The sequence below is a fragment of the Onychomys torridus genome, chromosome 17, assembly GCF_903995425.1.
Source record: "Onychomys torridus chromosome 17, mOncTor1.1, whole genome shotgun sequence".
Classification (NCBI taxonomy): Eukaryota; Metazoa; Chordata; class Mammalia; order Rodentia; family Cricetidae; genus Onychomys; species Onychomys torridus.
Window position 1 is genome coordinate 34,502,094 of NC_050459.1, and position 19,410 is coordinate 34,521,503.

Genomic DNA, 19,410 nt, shown 5'->3' on the forward strand with positions numbered 1-19,410 from the left:
AGGTTATAGTCCATCATGGCAGCACATTCCCTCCATCAAGAGCTCCAGGGAGCTAGTCACATTGCATACAGTCGAGACATGGAGAGGGACAAATGATACTCAGTTCACTTTGCCCCATGTACACAATCCCGAATCCGCTGCCTAGGAAGTGGTTCTGCCCACAATCAAGATGGGTCTTCCTGGGACTGGAGAAATGACTCAGTGTTGATAAGAGCACTGGCTGCTCTTCCTGAGGATGGGGGTTCAACTCCCAGCACCCACATGGAAGCTCACATCCATCAGTAACTCCAGTTCCAGGAGCTCCAACACTTTCTTCTGACCTCCATGGACACCAAGCACATATAGGTTCCATAGATATACATACAGGCAAAATACCTATACACATAAAAATATTTTTGAAATTAAAATGATGGTTCTCAACGCATCACTTAACTAATTAATATATCCCCTCACAGGCATGCTTACAGACCTATCGCCAAGTGACTCTAGATTCTGTCAACAATTAATAATTACCATCCATTAGCCATGCAATATTTGCACATATATACTTGGAAATTCCAAAGTGGTCTTATTTATAGAAGGTTTCACTATCTGCACAATAGTTGCTATGCTATGATGCTTCAAGACATTTCAAAGCTCCTGAAGTATCAATAGTCCCACTCGGAATAATATGAGAGAGAGAGAGAGAGAGAGAGAGAGAGAGAGAGATAGATAGATAGATAGATATGTGTGTGGTAATGGTGTACATCTCAGTGGTTCTCAACAGAAGTAATGATTACTAAGTTAAGCCATAACAGAGGCCAGAGTTTACTTTTTCCTCCTGCTGAATGCTCACATCTGTAGCAGAGTTCCCTTGAGTTAAAGGAGATGGACTTGATTATAGTTGGCTAAGCACCCTGATACATAAGAAGAAAAACTGAAGCAAAAACCAATTCTTGGGGGCTGGAGAGATGGCTCAGAGGTTAAGAGCACTGCCTGTTCTTCCAAAGGTCCTGAGTTTAATTCCCAGCAACCACATGGTGGCTCACAACCATCTATAATGAAATCTGGTGCCCTCTTCTGGCCTATAGGCACATGTGCAGGCAGAATACTGTATACGTAATTAATAAATAAATCTTAAAAAACAAAAACAACAATTCTTCAGACCATTCAGAATTGCTATCATCTTATAATTAGGGGTGGTGGTGATACATTTTTCTATTTTAAAAAGGAAGCACTTTCCTTTTCCTTCTTTGTCCAATCAAATAAAGAGCAGTGGTCACGGAGCGTCAAGGGTTTTCCAGTCAAGCCTTTCGGTTAAAAAAAACCATGAACACCAACCCTTTCCCCAAAAGGCAGATTTAAACTGTTCAAAACTATAAAACCAATGAAAGTCTTTTCCCAAGACCATTTTATTCCAAGGTCAGAGATGGAAGAAGAACTATGGGAAGAGAAATAAAAAGTCAAACACAATCCAGGAAATACATGTCATGTGACCAGAAGAAACATTCTGCCTTCGGGGACCCTTAAGGCCTTCAACAACTCATGAAAAGATACACTGCTGTGCAAACTGAATTATTCCAAAAGCACTGTTAGTAAGAACAGCACCTGAGAATGAACCCATCGACAGCTGAGCCCTAGCAGTTTGCTTCAACTTAATAAACTTACTATTTAGTTATGGACATTTGTTGAATACCTGTTGTGTGCCAGGGACCCAGACAATTTATCAAAGGTTTCCAATGAGTAACTAGGCACAGATTATTTGACTCTGTCCATTGGTTATGAACCTTCTAGGAGAAAGAGAAATCTCAGCCTCACATGGCTCAGGCCAGAGATGTTACTAAATCAGATGTCCACCAAGGTCAGTGCTAACACTGACTTCAGACTGGCAGGAACTCAGAACACCCAGCTCCTCACACAGCAGCTCCTGACCATACCCTCCCTCAAGCTCTGGGCTGTCTGCTCCAGGCCATTCCAGCAACCCCAGCCTCACCACCCACCACATCTATGGACAGATGCCCCATCTGTACGACAGCTCCCTGGGCCACATGCTTATCCAGAAAGCCATGTAATGATGCAATCTGAGAGCTAGGACTACTAGTACAGGATACACACCCTGCATACAGCCTGGGCAAACATCTTAAGAGCCAGAGAGTGACAATGAATCAGCATACATCTAACAGAGAATCTTCCCCAAGTTCTACGGAAAGACTCCTCCTTCTAGACACTTCGACCTCGTCACTCTATCCACAGCTGCAACCGCTCCCCTCTGCTGCTGCTAGGGTCTTTCACAGCACAGGCTCACCTGATCAGCTTAACAGCTCTTCCTTACACTCCCCGAAACAAGACAGACCTCACTGACTTCTCTTTAGAGACAGTGGCACATCAGAATTTACAGTCGAGCCAAAAACCTTCATCCTCTTCCTTTCTCTAGCAACAGCTATTTAGCCCACATTTTTAACTTTACCCTCTCAAGCACAAACTTTTCTCCGGACAGGGCCAGATTCATCCAGATTAACTGAAGTACAAGGGTTTCTATTGGGAAAATCCACACTCCAGTCTAAAGCAGACTTACAATCCAATGGGCTTAGACAGACATTAGAGAAGAGAAATGCATCCCTGTAATCTTGATGCACTTTTGAAAACTTCCAGAATAGAAAGGTATAACCTAACTACATCCAAAAAAAAAAGATGTTAAAATCTTGGAATTCCATGCATATTAGGAGGATTTTTTTTTTCAGTGTACTAGATTTCAAAGTAAATAAGCAACATATTTCCCAATTTGCTGTAAATTTTTAAGTCCTTCTAACACCTGGGAAATAGGAGTACTGGATGCACATACTTCTAAAGATTTGTGAGCCACATACATAGTCTCAAATAATTCCTATATAGTTATATCCCATCTGTGAAAACAAAGGCTTTGAGAATTCTTCTTTTAAAATGAGGGGGGAAGTTTCATTTCCTGCATTAAGGTTCTACCTGACCTAGGTCGAGACAAGGAAACCAGCTTGGCAATTCTGAATAGACCTGAATGTTTACTCACAAGCTGGGTGCTGTTCTATCCATTTATTTAATTGCTAGGAGAGCAGGTTTGACTGACATTGAACTCAAGTTTAAAACTCCTCTGAGGTAAATAATCAAGTTAAAATGGTGACACAGAGCAGTAGCTGCTGAAGAAACAGAGTGCTCGGAACTCCTGGGAAAGTCAGAAGAAGGGAGGCCCTGTGGCTCAGGGCCACCACAGATCTCTACCAGAAGCTGGCTCTCAGAAATGCTCAGACACTTGAGAGTCTGCATGGGGCCAAGGGATTTATTTTGGTAGGGTGACCCTGGATGTGTAAGCTCAAAGGAACATGTGTCGTTGAACAAAAGAACAGTCCCAGGATTTATTTCAACGCCATCTTAAAATAACCTCAACCAAAAATACCATTTTCTGCAAACGTAAGTAAGAGAAAGAGATTGAAAAAAATGTTTAAAAGAAAACAAATTAAGAACAGATGCTGGGCCTGATATAATTCAAATACTAAGTGAATGGAGCAATCTATTCACGACAGATTTATCAAATAGAATAAAGTCATTAGAAGAAAAGTTAACTTGTTTTGGGAGAAAAAGGCCTTGCAGTGAATCAACACAAGAATGCTAGAGGCTTTTTTTGTGTGTGAAAATGATGCATTATCACAAAATATCTAAAAGTATTTCTAAATTTCTAAAATCCTTCTGAATTTGACATTTTTCTGACAAAAGCATTAGCCGATAAAATATTAAATAAACCTTTACTTACAAAGCTCGTTGGAAACTGGGAAATGGAACTCAGGGTGGTCCAATGAGAACAGACAGCTTGGGCACAGAGACAGGCAAGCCTTATCCTCTCCCACCAACCCTGACAATTCCGAGGGCCTGATGATGGAAGAGTGGAGGCCAACCATTCTGGGGGAAAAAGCAGGCTGCATCGTGTTTACACATCCCCATGCTTCCAGTAGAGCCCTTGAGAGACCATTATTCCCTTCCTACGAAATGAGCGTATAAGGTAAAACGTCTCACAGATACAAACACAGGGGGCCTCTTCTGAGTGCTCAGAGGCAAAGCTACACAACTGCCCTGCCACAGTGAAGTGACATGCTCAGCACATCCTCATACCCAGGCCTACCCATGGATACCTCTTTGCTGGACCACCCAGTGCAGTGGCCATTCTCTATCCTTTAAGTTGCAATAATGCCTCTGGTAATTAACACTTAGTTTACACTTGCCAAGTACTGCCTTAACGCAGGCTATTCCTACAGTACTGCATAATCTAATCTCAAGGAAAGCACTAGTTATTTTGCGTTTGATCCTGCAACCCCAGGCAAACTTTTACAGATATTCCATGGCTTACTGGATTCCAGAAGCAATAAACAATAACAACTGCAGATCAACCACCCTCAACTGTAGGATCCCTAGGGATGGGCATCGTCTTTCATTCTGTAGGCTAATGCCTAACATAGGCACCAAAATATTTGTTCACTGAATGAAAATTAATACAGCTTTGGTTAAAAACAAAGTGTATGAGAACCTGTAGCTAGATCTGGGCATGACTAAGCAGGAGGGTTTTTTTGTCTTTTTGTTTTTTTTAACCCTGTAGCTTCAAGTAACAAAACCTATGAAGTCCTGTGTTTAAATGGACAGTGATATAACACTCTGCAATACAAAATACAATGTACAGAAATTTCTATGAAGTAAACCTAAAGAAACACACTTGATTTTTATGCTTTTGCATTTAAGTTAGAAACTTTTACTTTATATGTTAAAAAAAAAAAAAAAAAAAAAAAAAAACCTTCACATCTTATTAGAGGTTGAAACTGACACTTTCGTGTAATTTAACCTACTGACAGGAGGGCACTCTTAACTGAATTTGACTCTTTAGATGAGGTATAGAGGGACATTCTATTATGGAATACATAGTAAGTAGAGGAAACAAAGAACAGGAGTAATAAAGGAAAAGAGAATTCATGACCTATAGCTAAAACAAGACACTCAGGTCTTGAAGCCTCGACCCAAAGTCACATCAAACCATATCCTCTAGTCATTCGTTCGACAGCGGGGGGCCGGGGGGGGGGGGGGTTCTTCCCTCTTGTAGCAGACACTGTCTTGGATGCAGGGGATAAATACTTGAGTTAAAATCACCGCCTGCACCCTACTTGGGGATGTGTAGGCAAGAAACAGACAATACACCAGATGGGCAAATAAAATGAAGTTTGTGTGCATGCATCTGTTTATGCTAGAGGACCCAAGATCTGAGGGAGGAAATTAAAGCAGATAAACACGTCAGTAGGGACAGTGGTCTCCTCAAAAAAGGCTTCTCTAATAAAATGGCAAGCTTTTTCAAAGAAGAGAAGCAACTGAGTAAATCAGCCACATGGAAATGTGGGGAAAGAACCTTCTAAGAGGAAAGAAAACCCACAGGCAGAAACAGCCATGGATGCTCAGGTGGGGATGGCTGATCAGGGCATGTCAGGCGTGGGGAAGGATGGATGGGGCGGCAAAGGTTACAGAGATGAGTCTTGGAGGGTCTTCTAGACCAGGATATGAACTCAACGTTGACGTTGAGTGTACTAAGAAGCCTGGAAAGCTTACAGGAGAAAAGGAATGGGGCTGGAGAAAGAAATGGTCTGGAAATGAAAAGGTTTTCCATACAGAGATTTCAAACACGCTGTAAGTTCTGTGAAACTAGGTGTGCCAGTCACGTTAACCACCCAAGATCCGGGCCTTGACACAGATCTACCATACAAGAAGCATGCAAGTTAACAAATGCATGGACAGGCTTTCAGGCTATCTACTTAGTTCAAAGGCAGGTTCCCCACCCCCCCATCCCCCCACCCCCAATTTAAACTATCACTGCTCAAACTGGTTGAATTGTAATGTGTGCTTTGCCACATGCCCAGAGGAATAAAACTTTCTTTCAGAGCTTGGCAATAAATTTATTTCTCCGGGAATCTGTGATAAACAGTGTTTTAGTAAGCAAGAAAGAGGAGAAAAGTAAATATACAATTTTATGAAGTTGTCATGGCCTGCCACCAAGCTTTAAGTGGAAGCTATTTTTAAACTATTTCAAATGGCTGTGGGAGGAAGGGTTGGGTCCATGTCCTGGGAAGTACTCTTACTCCCAAAGGCTTCAACTAGCTGTCCACCGGGGGAAAGGGCACTAGAAAAAAAAATAGTTTAAACTGTTCCTGGCCTAAGAAATACGATACAAAATGAGCTACTTGCAGGCCCTCTGAGTATACTGCAAGAGTACAAAGCTGAGCCTTCACACACACACACACAGTCACGGAATTTTGGGTATCTGGTCAAGAGGTTTAACTTCATACATACTTTCACAGCTTCTCCTGTTCCAAGTGGAAAAAGTAGTAAAAATAAGGTCCAAGTCAGGAAGAGAAAATCCCATGGAAATCTCCTCTGTAAAACGAAGCATCCCAGACATTGCTGTGCCAGCACAAGATGAGGCAAGAGGGATGAAAACTTAACCTTACGTGAGTCCACTGAGGAAATGCCAAAAGTGACCAAGAAGTAAGTAATGGCAAACATGGCCACACACAGTTCAATGTCTCCATGACTCAAGCATGCCAATGTTCTAGGCCCATCACAAGTGCTATAACCGAATCCCTCCCCTCTTCAGTACAAATGGCACTTTTCTCCACTACAGAACTGTGTCCCCGCTTCTCCACAGGAGCACTCCAAAAGACCCTCCCTCAGGAATCTGGGCAATGCCTCACAGGCCTCTCTGTAGTCTCCCCAAGCAAAACTGGATACTTTCCTAAAATCCACGAGCTTGCAGAGATTAATGTTTTTATTAAAGAAAAATACACTCTGAAAGCATGGGTGTGAACTAGCATTGGGTTACACAAAGTCACTCTTTGTAGACTGCCTCCAGGGGAGAAAAATATTTAAACCCATTGTGAAGTGTGGAAGGGAGTAAGTAGGTCAAATGAAATGTTTGGATTGAGAAAATTATTTTTATTCTCATATTGCATGGAAGTTTTCTCAGCATACAAACCTGGCGTCATCTCCTTTTGCAATCAGAGTAATAATAATAAAAAGTGCTAAGAAACATCACGAGCCTTGTTATTAAGTGTTGTAAATACATTCTTTGTCTGGTCTGTAAAAGTCAAAGACTAGGGAGCCGCAGTTTTGAGAGTTCTCAGGAACTCACTGAGGCCATAGACCTGGTTGTAGCCAGGACTGCGGTACTGACCACTGAGGGACACAAAGATGAAAGGAACAAGACTGGGCTGAGAAAGCCACACATCTGCGTAGAATTGATTCTCAGCATGAGTGCCAAGCCAAGGAGCTGGATCAAGCAGGGTCTTTTGAATAAACAGCTCTGGAGCAACTGGTATTCCAGAAGTCAAAGGACCACAACCCTAGACCTCACCCAACAACAAAACTTCATTCCAAGATAGAAAACCTAAACAGCTAAGTCTTTGGGACCTTGGGTTAGGCAACGGTTTGTTAAAAACAAGGCATCAAGGAAGGCACTGAAAAAAAAAAGATTAAACTGGATTCCCACCCAACTAAAACCTTAATGTTTCAAAGGTTAAAAGAGAAAAGACATTCCATGGAGTGAAAGAAGATAATCATAAGTCATACATGTGCTCATGAGTAGAATCTATGAAGAACACTTATAGCTCAAAAATTAAAGACAGATAACCCAGCTCAAAACAAGCAAACGATGTAAACAGATCTATATCCAAATAAGATATAATCAACACACACAAGAAAAGCAGTCAGAATAATGATCTCTTGGGGAGGTGCAAACTACCCCCAGTAAAGACCACATCCCACCATTTACAGAATAACTATAATCTTGAAAGCAGACAGTGAATGCTAGTGAGGAGGTGGTGAAATTGGAATGCTCATCCATCTTTATTGGGAATATAGAATATAAAATGGTGCAGTATCTCTAGAAAACTGTTATGAACCAACAGACTCCTGGTTATATACCCAAGAGAACTGGAAAACATGGGTTCCTCAAAAACAGTTGCTCACGAGTGTTTGTGGATGCACTACTCATAGTAAATAAAATATCCAGAAATAACCCCAATAGCTATCAACTAAGAACAACCCTGAATACATCTACAATAAAATATTAACCAGCAATATCTGGGAGATGTAGCTCAGGACGTAGGCTCTAGCCTCACACTGGAACTAGGTAAACCATGTGTGGTGGCGTGTGTCTGTAACCAAAGTAGTTCAAAAATTATTATCTCTGAACCAGTATAAGCTACAGAAACCCTGTCTCAAAACAAATAAGAATGTTATTTAGCAATATATTCTAAAAAATAATATGAGCCCTAAAACATTACACTAACTGAAAGAAGTTAGGCACAAAGAATAAGATATTGTATAATGCCATTTAAATAAGATGTCCAGAAAGGGCAAATCTGTAAGACAGAAGCAGGTTAGTGGGTGGCCACAGTATGAGGAGACACAAAGGGGAAATAATCGCTAACATACCCAGGGTTTCATTTTAGAACATGCTTAGGTTGAAAACTGTTGGAAAATGATATTTCTTTTTTTTTTTTTTATGAACCAAACTTTTTATTCATTCATGTCTTGCACTTAAAGTACTCTTCGATGACATCCGAGATTCTTTGCCACAGTCTTCCAACCACTACATAACTGCAACCAACCATTTCCCATGGCATCCCTTCTTGATCAGTTTTACAAAGGCCTACCCATTCCCCTAGCGTCTTGTTGTCATCAACCTTAATCAGGTTGATGTGGTGCTCAGCACAAAGTGCCTCCACCAACCTGACATCCACAGGCTCATCACAATTGGATGCGAGCACGCAGAGACCGGCCTGGCGCTTGTCTAAGGCTCTGGCAGCTTGGCAGATGCCATGTACTAGGCCATCGTGGATGAGGGCGGTCTTTAGCACCTCCTGTAGAGCAGCACTGACATCCATTACATTTCTATACAAAAGTCATCTTACCTGGAAGACTTTCATCATCGTGTATAAAGAATAGTCCTAACTCACTCCCAGCCACCTGTTTTCTCAGAGTTTTCCATTTTTCTCCATCACACTGTCTGCCACAACATGCACACACATGCCACTCATATTCAGCCTTCATCCAGGCTTAAAAAGAATTGGCAGCTAGCTGCATTCTATGAATGAATAAAAATACAATTTAAGAATGAAGAATTCTTTAGTTCTGTGACAGACTGTATGTCCTAAATATCAAAGGCTGACTTAGGACAGCAAGACTTTATCCAAGTATTGCTAAACCTATTAGTGTGTGTGTGTGTGTGTGTGTGTGTGTGTGTGTGAGAGAGAGAGAGAGAGAGAGAGAGAGAGAGAGAGAGAGAGAGATGAGGACATGAAATGCCCTGTTCTGTCACTCTTTCCCCTATTCTTTAGAGGTAGGATCTATCAGTGAACCCGGCACTTGAGAGTTTGAGGCCTCCATTGGAGGTCAGCATGCCCCATGACCCTGTTGTCTCACAATCCCTGCTGACAGCCAGCCCCTGTTTTTCACATGGGAGCCTGGGATGGAATTCAGGTCCTCACCTTTGTAGCACTAAACACCCACGGAGCCATCTCCCCAGCCCTAAGTATGGATGATTTCTGAGGCATGGGTAGCCCAATTTCTGTGAGGATTTGGCTTTCTACAAACAAAAGATATAATTGCCACAGCTATGCTTTAAAGTGCAAGGGTTCATACCAACAAACACAGCCACCTTGCCTCTGAAGTGTGAGAGACCATGTGTGATTTACACAGACTATCTCCTCTGCAGTTGTTAAAAAAGTACTGGATGATATAGAACATATCTAGATGAAAACACAATGCTGCATCTGATTCTTTTGGTGAAATCAATTTGCAATATAACGAAAAAGGTAAGCAGGATGTTTGGTAACACAAATGCAAACAAGCTGTTAACCTGGAGACAAAGATACAAGCAGGCAGCCAAAGGCCTGGACCTAGGAGCATCCGGCCCCCACGCTGCCCTTACATTTCATGCTCAAAAGAACAACAAAAACTAACACACCTGTAAAGCATATAAAATCTGGAGTCACACTGTGCAATTCTGAATCTCAGTCAGCCCCCTCTGGCAGAAAAACCTGTTTAGCCCCCGTTTCCTCGGCTTTGAAGTGGGGCTAACAACGGTATTCATCTGAAAACATGACTGAGAAATAAGTGGATTATCACATGGAAAGTCAGAGAACAGCACAGAACACAATGGCTACAGAGCTCTATAAGGATGGCTTGCATCAGACTATTGCATTGGTGTTGTTATAAACAGCTACAAGATAAGCTCAATCTTACAGGTAAGCAAAGAAACATAAATCAACAAATCACATATCATCAAGAATTAATTATTTTAAAAACTTATGCTACAATACTACTATACAAAATTCTGGGAAAAAAAATGCTAAAAAGCCATCAAATCAATATTGAAAACGTATGTTGAAATGGAACCAAAGAATAGAATATAGGCAACACAGACTTTTGCACAATGACTTAAATACACTGATGGTACTGTGGTTGTTTATTAACAACAAGATGGAGGATGGATTAAATAGTAAATGTTTATCTTAAGAACAATGAAGTATCTAAGACTGCTGACTGCTTCCCAGAATTCCATATAGATGTGAGACTTCTGCGTCAGAAACGGATGTTGTTGTTCAGTGCATACCAAGATTTCAAGCTTCCTGTTCATACAAGCTCCCTAGCTTGCCTCTTCACTGTGTCCAGGGGACAATATAGAGCAGTCCACAAGGACAACCAAACCTGAAGAGCCTTTGCCTCCAAGGAAAACAATTATAATGTGTGTGTGTGGGGGGCGGGAATCAAGTCACTCTATGCTACTTAGATAGGTATGCCTGAGAGAGAGAGACACACACAGAGACAGAGACAGAGAGGCAGAGAGATAGAGACAGAGAGAGAGACAGGGACAGAGACTATCTAAGCTGTTTGCTATTCACCATCCTTCAGATATAGCAGAACCAAAATGTGAGCATGCAAATGACCTACAAGAACCGCTATTGGCCTACACTAGCTTACTCATGGTTTAACCACAGACTATAATTATAGTATCTGAGGTTATTAAAAGTCATTTTCAGGAAAATATTCAATAAAAAAATTCAAAGAGAGAGAATATAGACCAAATTTTGTTTTAAATTCTATTCATATGCAAAGAAAAAGGTTAGTATTACATAGAGAATTGAGTCTTTCTGAGTGTTAAGATTATGCATCATTTTGTTTTCATTCCGCTTTCCCAACTAAATGTCTATAAGCCTTTATACCCAGAAATAACAACTTAAGGAAATAGAGAAATGACACCAAAACCAGGAGTATCTCCCCCCAAAAAAGAACAAGCCATGAACACTTGGGTCAATAAAATTAAACTCTCACATTTCAGAAGATACTAACAAAGGTGGGGATGCAGCCTGGGTGGGAGACTACACTGCACTGTATTGACTTGGTTTGTATTGTCTGGCAATGCAAGAAGCCCTGGGTTGGATCCCCACTGACAAGCATCACTTCAACCAGGCTTGACAGCACATGTCCACCATCTCAGCAACTGGAAGGTGGAGGCAGGTAGGATCAGATGTTTAAGGTCATACTTAGCTACAGAGCAAGTTCAAGGCCAGCCTGGGATATATGAGATGTCTCAAAGCCAAACATGACAAAGAACACTATCAAAACTGAGGAAACCCTACAGAATAGGAGAAAACACGGACAACTCAGAGATATGACTAGAGACTGACATCCAGATGAACTTTCACAATTTGACAGTTAAAAAGAAAAGGGGGATTGAGGAAGGGGAAGCTAAGAGAAGTTATCTGGGGAAGTTGACATAACCACAGCAGGGCATATGTGTCCATGGGGACTTAACAGTGATATCCATTAGTATGTACAACTAACATGCATTGGTGACTTTAAAAAATAATGTCTTTAAAGAATCTGGAAAAAGCTGGGCGGTGGTGGCACACGCCTTTAATCCCAGCACTCGGGAGGCAGAGCCAGGCAGATCTCTGTGAGTTCAAGGCCAGCCTGGTCTCCAAAGCGAGTTCCAGGAAAGGCACAAAGCTACACAGAGATACCCTGTCTCGAAAAACCAAAAAAAAAAAAAAAAAAAAAAAAAAGAATCTGGAAAAAAAAATTCAGCTTCACAATAAATGATTTAAATAAAATTATCTAAAGACACATAAGCTCATAGTAACACAACTTGGCCAAAACGAGAAATAAGGCTTAAAAGGACATAAAGGGCCTTATATTCTATAATTCAATTCATATGGGATTTCCAGAAAAGATAACATAGTGCAGATAAAATTTATATTATTGATTGCTAGAGAAATGGGATGTGACCACTCATGAGTATGGGATTTATGTGAGGATAATAACAGTGGTCAGAGCTGGGCAGGGTGGTACACACCTGTATGCACGATCTACTATTTTTATCATCTGCAAATTATTTGCCAAATAAGAGAAAAAGCCCTAGTGTCAAAGGTATAATGATGATAATCGGGGGAGAGAAAGAGAATCCCAAGTCTTACTGTCAAGGGAGAACTCACAAATGAGATTACTATTCCCAAATGGAGGATACAGTCAAACTGGTCAGTTTGACATTAATTCTAGACAAGATTCTAAAATTAGATACTTAATGGAACTTTGCAGCAACTTAAAAAAGGAAACCATCAGGAGCATCAAGATTCACTCAGTCATCATTTCAAAGGTCTGTACATCCTTTCTTTCTCTTGACTATTTGGAGGAGGGAGGGAGGATGGGCTAAGAGACCAAGTAGAGCTACCAAGGTCAAAGCTCTACGACACCGGGGCAAATGGCATCAGCTGCTGAGAATGTACACACCCTAGTTTCTCTTGGATAAGCGGAGGAGCAAGGTTGCAAAGCTTAGCACAATATATATTGCATAGTACCAAACTGAGGATGGGTAGAAGGATCCAAAACAAGATTAAGCAACAATCTAAATCCAATGGAAAACAAGCAAACAAACAAAAAAATCTGACCCACATAAGTTTAAGACATTGTAAGTCAAGGCTAACCAATGATTTCTTTGGGAGTGATGAATGTGTTCAAGGACTGAATAGTGATGGTGGGTGCACAACACTGCACATGTACTAAAACCACTGGGTTGCATATTTGATACAAGGGTCTTACATTATTTACATTTTATCACATTAAATATAAATGTAATCATTATGTGCAATATATATATACGCGATATATGAGGATTCACAATACAATCAAGTTATAGATGCAAGGCATATGAAGCCTGGATTATTAATACCTATTTTTTAAAAAATGAAGTACTAAAATAAAGAATACTGTTCATTCTTTCAAGTATTATTTATCTGATGCATGCTTACTTGGTACTGAGCACCATGTGAGGTGCTTTGGATGCAGGAGTGAATACATCCACATTCTTCTGGGACTCCCAGGTAAGAAAGGAAACTCAACATTCAAGTGAATATAATAATCAAAATGAGGAACATAAAAGAACAAAATGGTCCTATACAAAAGTACAACAGGCAATAGCCCCTTTGAGATTACATTTACTAGATTTATTTATTTTATGTGTGATTTGTCTGTATCTATGTGTATGTACCACATGAGTGTTTGGTATTTGTATAGGTCAGAAGAGGGCTTTGGATGCCCTGGAACTGGAGTTATAGATGGTTGTGAATTACCATGTGGGTTCTGAGAATTGAACCTGGGTCCTCTGCAAGAGGCACAAGTGCTCTTAACCACTAAGCCATCTCTCCAGCCCTGGAGAGTACATTTAATTTGAAACTATGATTATGAGAAATTTAGCCTCGCAAAGAAAAGATCAGAGTGCACCTTCCCTCATTCCTCCCCGCAATGGATTGACAGTGCACAAGTCCTGAGGTAGAGAAGAACCCGTCCACACGTGATAAACCTTCAAAGGGCATCGCCCTGGTCAGGAAACCATCACTAAACAAAGCTGGGGAATTAGGACAAGTCAGTCACACAAAGCCCTAAAGTCCTCTGGGGATTCTTGTCTTGTGTATGGGTTCAGAGAGAAATCACTCAAAATACTGTGACACAGAAGGAAGAGGGCTGATTCCAACAGCTTGATTGGATTTGAAAAACAAAAACAACAAAAACAACCAAAAACCTAGAGCATTGATGAGGCACATGGATGTGGGAAGCACCATCCCAAGAGCTGGGGTCCCAGACTAGATCAAAAGGGCAAAATAGGGCTGGAGAGATGGCTCAGTGGTTAAAGAGCACCCACTGCTCTTCCAGAGGTCCTGAGTTCAATTCCCAGCACCCACATGGTGACTCACAACCATCTGTAATGAGATCTGGTGCCCTCTTCTGCATACATAATAAATAAATAAATAAAAATTTTAAAAAGGGAAAAATAACTAAGTGGTATCATTCCCCTTCCTCTGCCTCCTGCTGAAGACCAAGGACCAAGCCATCCCACCATCACAGCCTCCCACTCCATGACGGACTGTGAACCCTCCCACCGTGAGCCAGAATAAACTCTTCCCACCACAAGTTGCTTTCTGCAAGGTGTCTGGTTGCTGCTCTGAGAAAATTAATCCAAGTAACGGAATGGGCGACCGTGTCCTGTCCTGATAGAATTACCCAGGCAAGAAGGAAACAGGAAATGAGGAGACTCTAGAGGAAGGGCTCACCCTAAGGAGTGGGACTCGGAAGGAAAAGGAAGCATTACAAGGTCTGTACCGGAGATGATCACACATTCCACCAATAACTCCAATCTACAAATGTGGAGGAAATGCCTTTCAGAAGATTACTCAGCCAGACCCCAGACAACCAAAAGAAATTCTTAACACTTCAAGCTGTTTCTAGCCACTCAGAAGTCTTTTTATAGAAGTAATACTTGAGCTCAAATAACTGCTAACTTTCCAAGAGCACGGGCATGATTTCTGGGTGGTAAAAGATCAACAGCAGAGCCGAGACCCCAATTTCCACCATCAAGAGTACAGGTAACACCAAGTGGCCTCACTTCACCCAACTGCAAAGCAGCTTGTTCTTGGTGTATTTCCCCCCCTGGTAGAGATGCATCCTATTTAGCCCATATTCTATTAACAGCTTTAGTAAAGTGCACACACAGGCACACAGAGAAAGAAAGAAATACGTACAAGACATTCCTAATTATTCATATGTATGTATCTTCTCAAACTTCACTCCAGAGCACAGGTGGTGACAGCTATTAGTTTTCATAGCACAAATCAATAACTTCCATTGTCAAATGGGAAAGCAACTATACACCACACATACATGCATTTATTTTCTTCAAAGCAAACCCGTTTCCATCCTGGTCAATACAGCACCAAATAAACGGTGGGTCAGTTAAACAAATTTGGTATATACTATGAAGTCAAGAAAAACTGCCTATTCAGTTTCCAGAGGCGGTAACGGGGGCATGAAGTGTAAGCATGATGATGACTGTTAACTACCACACATTTCACAGTGTATGCTTTGGAAGTATCTGTACTCTTTTCCTTCAGGCATATGCAACCTTTAATGGGTAAAATTCATGTGTTTGGTGTATGCACCTCTAGGGGCTAGAGCTTGACACTGGATGCCTTCCTCTATTGTCCTATGGTTCTCCACCTCATTTTTGAGGCAGGGTATCTCTTGCTGAACTTGGAGCTTGCTGTTTTGACTAGACTGGCCGGTGAGCTATGGCAAGCTTCTTATCTGCACCCACCCGCTCAGCGCTGGGGTTATCGGTGTGTGTCAACACACAACCCAGCTTTCATGTGGGTGCTGGGGTTCCAAACTCAGATCCTCATACTTGTGTAATGCACACTTCACTCACTGAGTCATCTTCCGAGCCCAACATACTATAACCTTTTGATGTTATTCTATGTGACTTTGTCATCTACAAAGGTCACAGCTGAGTACCATGCAACTGAGCTCTGTTTGTTTGCTCTCATACTGTTTAAAGTTTCCTGTTTTGTGTTGGGCTGCATTCACAGCTACCCTGGAAGTACGATACACTGCCTACAGGGTGGTGAGGAAAACCAGTTTGAAAAATACTTCTTGGCTATGTCCAAGGTGAAACGGAGTCAGGACTGGGAAATGACTTTACTCTCCCGAGTTCATACTGAAAGAGAGAATGCCATCCAGTGCCATGAGAGATACCCTGTCACCCTTGCAGCTGACATCCACGTAAGACACCACCTGTATAAAGCGCCTCTTCATCATGAAAGAAGAATGCCCTTGGTAAGAGACAAAGGAAATTCCGGGCTTAAATTCATCATTCTCCAATAAATTATTTAGTACCACTTAAGCCTTGAAAGCCTTGGGCCACCTATCTTGTGGTTTATGGCACTGTCTTCCAAGTTTATGATTTCCTGATTGTAAAGCAACAATTTAATTCCACAGTGCAACATCAATACAATTTACATTTACCATTGGCGCTGACATTCTCCAGCAAGATAGAAGATTGATTCCTCCACAAACATAATATTAAAGAGGTTTTTACTAAGAGGTATCGGCCTCCATTTCAGACTGTAGGAATAAATTCTTCTTCTGAGTAGAGAGCAAAGTAATCACATTTACCTTCCCATGAAATAATAATACCCCTGGGGCCACATGAGTTCTGTTCACTCAGATGTAGCTTTGGCCTAAGTCTGTCGGAGGCCTAGGCTTTAAATATAAGATTTTTTTTTTTTTTTTTTTTTTTTGAGCTGAGGATCGAACTCAGGGCCTTGCGCTTGCTAGGCAAGCTCTCTACCACTGAGCTAAATCCCCAACCCAATAAGATGGTTTTTAAAGGGCTGTGTGGTGGTATCAAAAGACAGACAACAGGATTTTAATAAGTATTCCTTCCCAGGGGTTTTGAACATCTGATAGTAATTTTTATTATTATTTTCATCCTAAACTATATTACAACAAAGAGTGGTAAGGTTTGCTACAGTGGCCAAGGCTTCCAGTCTTATTTGACTGGATAATCGGGAACCCGTCATTTTTGTTCAGTGGCAATCGCTGGTGTGTTTAACACCCACCCACGGACGAATCTATACGCAGCATCCTTCTTCCCTAAGAACCAAACAAAGTGGAAACAGAAAAATACGCCATCACTCCATTATGGCAAGTATGGATCCTAAGCTCTGAGGAAGGACCCTAGCAGCTCCCACCCTGGAATGGGAAAGGATGCATCGGGTGGGTCTGAAGTCTTAGCATCAACAAGCTTCCAAGTTCATTCAAGCCATCTGTTTATAACGCGCTTTCCAGGCACCTGCCATTCAAGGGCTTTTGCTCCCCTTTCAAGTGCTCAGGGCTACCAGCACCTTTTTAAAACGCAATTTTCAGATGCCTAGAACCAAGCAAGTAGAAAAACCTTGTTACTCAACCCACAATTAGGGTTCATTCCCTCCTGCCCACCCCTGCGTCCACTGCGCACCCCTCAACTCCCCCCACCTCCATCCAAGGACAAGCAAGGCTCCTGCTAGGCCTGGGAGCCAGCAAGAGAAAAGAGCAGGCTCGCAGCGTTCAGGGAGATGCTAGGGAGCCGCCAGCTCCTCCCTCGCTCGCGGTCCAGCTCCCCGCCGGGCAGCCCCGTGCGCTCAGCATCCCTCCTGCTCTCCCTCCTCCGCCCAGGCCACCAACCTTGGGCGTGCGGATGTGCTCCATGGCGGCCCCGCGTCTGCAGGGTCCCCGGCGGGCGCGGCCTCACGCACCTGCGCGCGCGTGCGGCGCAAGGGCAAGGGAGGGGAGGGGGCTTCGGCGGGAGCGGGCGTGGGCGGGCCCGCGGGCCTGGCTCCGCCTCCAGGTGCGCGGAGATGTGTGCGCGCGCCCCCGGGCGCCTGCGCCTCCCCGGAGCGCGGCTCTGCGCCTGCTCGCACCTGCGGGGGTCTCACCCTTGGACTTGGCTCTCCGTCCCGCCTCGCCTGCCTCTCTCGATGAGGATCTGCTGCTGCCCAAGCTGCTAGATTCTTTTGCAAGATGGGCATCCTCGAGTCGGCCGTGGTAGCGCTTGCCTGAAGTCCCAGCCACTCAGGAAGCTGAGGCAGGAGAATCCTGCAGCTCGGAGCCAGCAAGAGAGCCCTAGACACCCCCGTATTTTAAAAAAAGAAGGAAAAAAAAATAAAATCAAAGCCGGTCAGCCGTCGTAATACCGTAATACTGTGGCACTACTGTCTCCTAGGGCACAAAGAGGGCCTTGTGTTGGGTGTGGCTTCTTGGAGAGATGCGAATAAATATGTGTAGCTTTACACCCTCATTGGCTGCCTTCCAGAGCATCCCAGGATAGGTGGAATTTCAGAGTGGGGTAAAGGGGGGAAAACAAAGGCGACAAATGCACCCTGATGTGGTACGCATAGTCTAGTGGACTCTGGCTGTATTTTGGCCCAGGCTCAGCCAGTGGAGTATTTGGAATAAAAGTGAGATTAATACCGACATTGTTTGTGCCCTAATAAGTTTGCGGTTAAGTCAGACATCTCACATCACCATGCGACTTCACTGTGGGAACTCTTGACAGAGATGTGAAAACCCTTGGCCCTGTGCTAAGTACACGTTGGCCATCTTTACCTAGTTTTAACTAAACAGAAACTAAAGACACAGTTCATCCATTATGAGGTTCTTTTAAGCCTCTGGGGAAAGCCGGAGACTGAAAAAAAAACGTCAGCTCTAAGTGGACACCCTCTGCCATACTGAAATTTCGTAGAACAATTCTTGGAGGAGTATTTATTTCATTGTTTTCCTGGCCCTTATTTAGGACAGTTTTGTAAATTCTTTGGCCCTACATATTGCTTGTTTATTTGTTTGTTTTTATCTCTTTCTGTTCAATGTCTGGTAGGCATCTTGCAATCTTACAAATATTTATTCAATAATGTCGAGCTCATTTTAAAATTGTCACACCCCCTTCACACATTTTAGGCCATTGTCATCCTTCTACCGCCCTGGAAGCTAGATTGGAACAAGCACTATAAATTGTCACTTGTAAATGACAAAAATGACCCAAAGTGTAATTTCCTCCTTAGGAAAGAGCACCAGACATAGTCAGAGGCTCTCTCTGATCTCTACTCAAACTGGCCCCACTCTCCTCATTTACAGAATGAGAACACCATCTCCCATCTAGGTGACCTCATCTCCAAATTAAATCTTAAGATAGAAGGAGCTTGCATCTGTTTGGAGATGGGGGGACATTCAGAACTGGTCGACAGTCCTGGATTAATGTGCTTTCACGTTCTCTCTCTCTTTTGATAGGCTGATCAAGAGTCTACTGGATCACCTTTTTTTTTTTTTTTTTTTTTTTTTTTTTTGAGAGAGAGAGAGAGAGAGAATGGGTTTCTCTGTGTAGCTTTGCGTCTTTCCTGAAACTCACTCTGTAGCCCAGGCTGGCCTCGAACTCACAGAGATCCACCTGCTTCTGCCTCCCTCGTGCTGGGATTAAAGGCTTGCAAGCCACCACTGCCCGGGTGGATC

The 19,410-nt window shown here is 42.5% G+C and overlaps 1 protein-coding gene across 2 annotated transcripts in view; it reads right to left on the reverse strand.

The window, feature by feature from the left end:
• Mtmr7 (myotubularin related protein 7) overlaps nucleotides 1–18,010 on the reverse strand; it is a 91,758-nt gene extending 73,748 nt beyond the window's left edge. Inside the window, exon 1 of one of the 2 annotated variants that reach the window (XM_036166398.1) lies at nucleotides 17,844–18,010. In XM_036166398.1, coding sequence (XP_036022291.1) covers nucleotides 17,844–17,936 — 93 coding nt within the window. In that variant the 5' untranslated portion in view covers nucleotides 17,937–18,010. Of the gene's footprint in view, nucleotides 1–17,592; nucleotides 17,718–17,843 lie in introns of those variants that run through there. The other variant, XM_036166399.1, reaches the window with a different exon arrangement.
• Nucleotides 18,011–19,410: the final 1,400 nt, after the last annotated feature.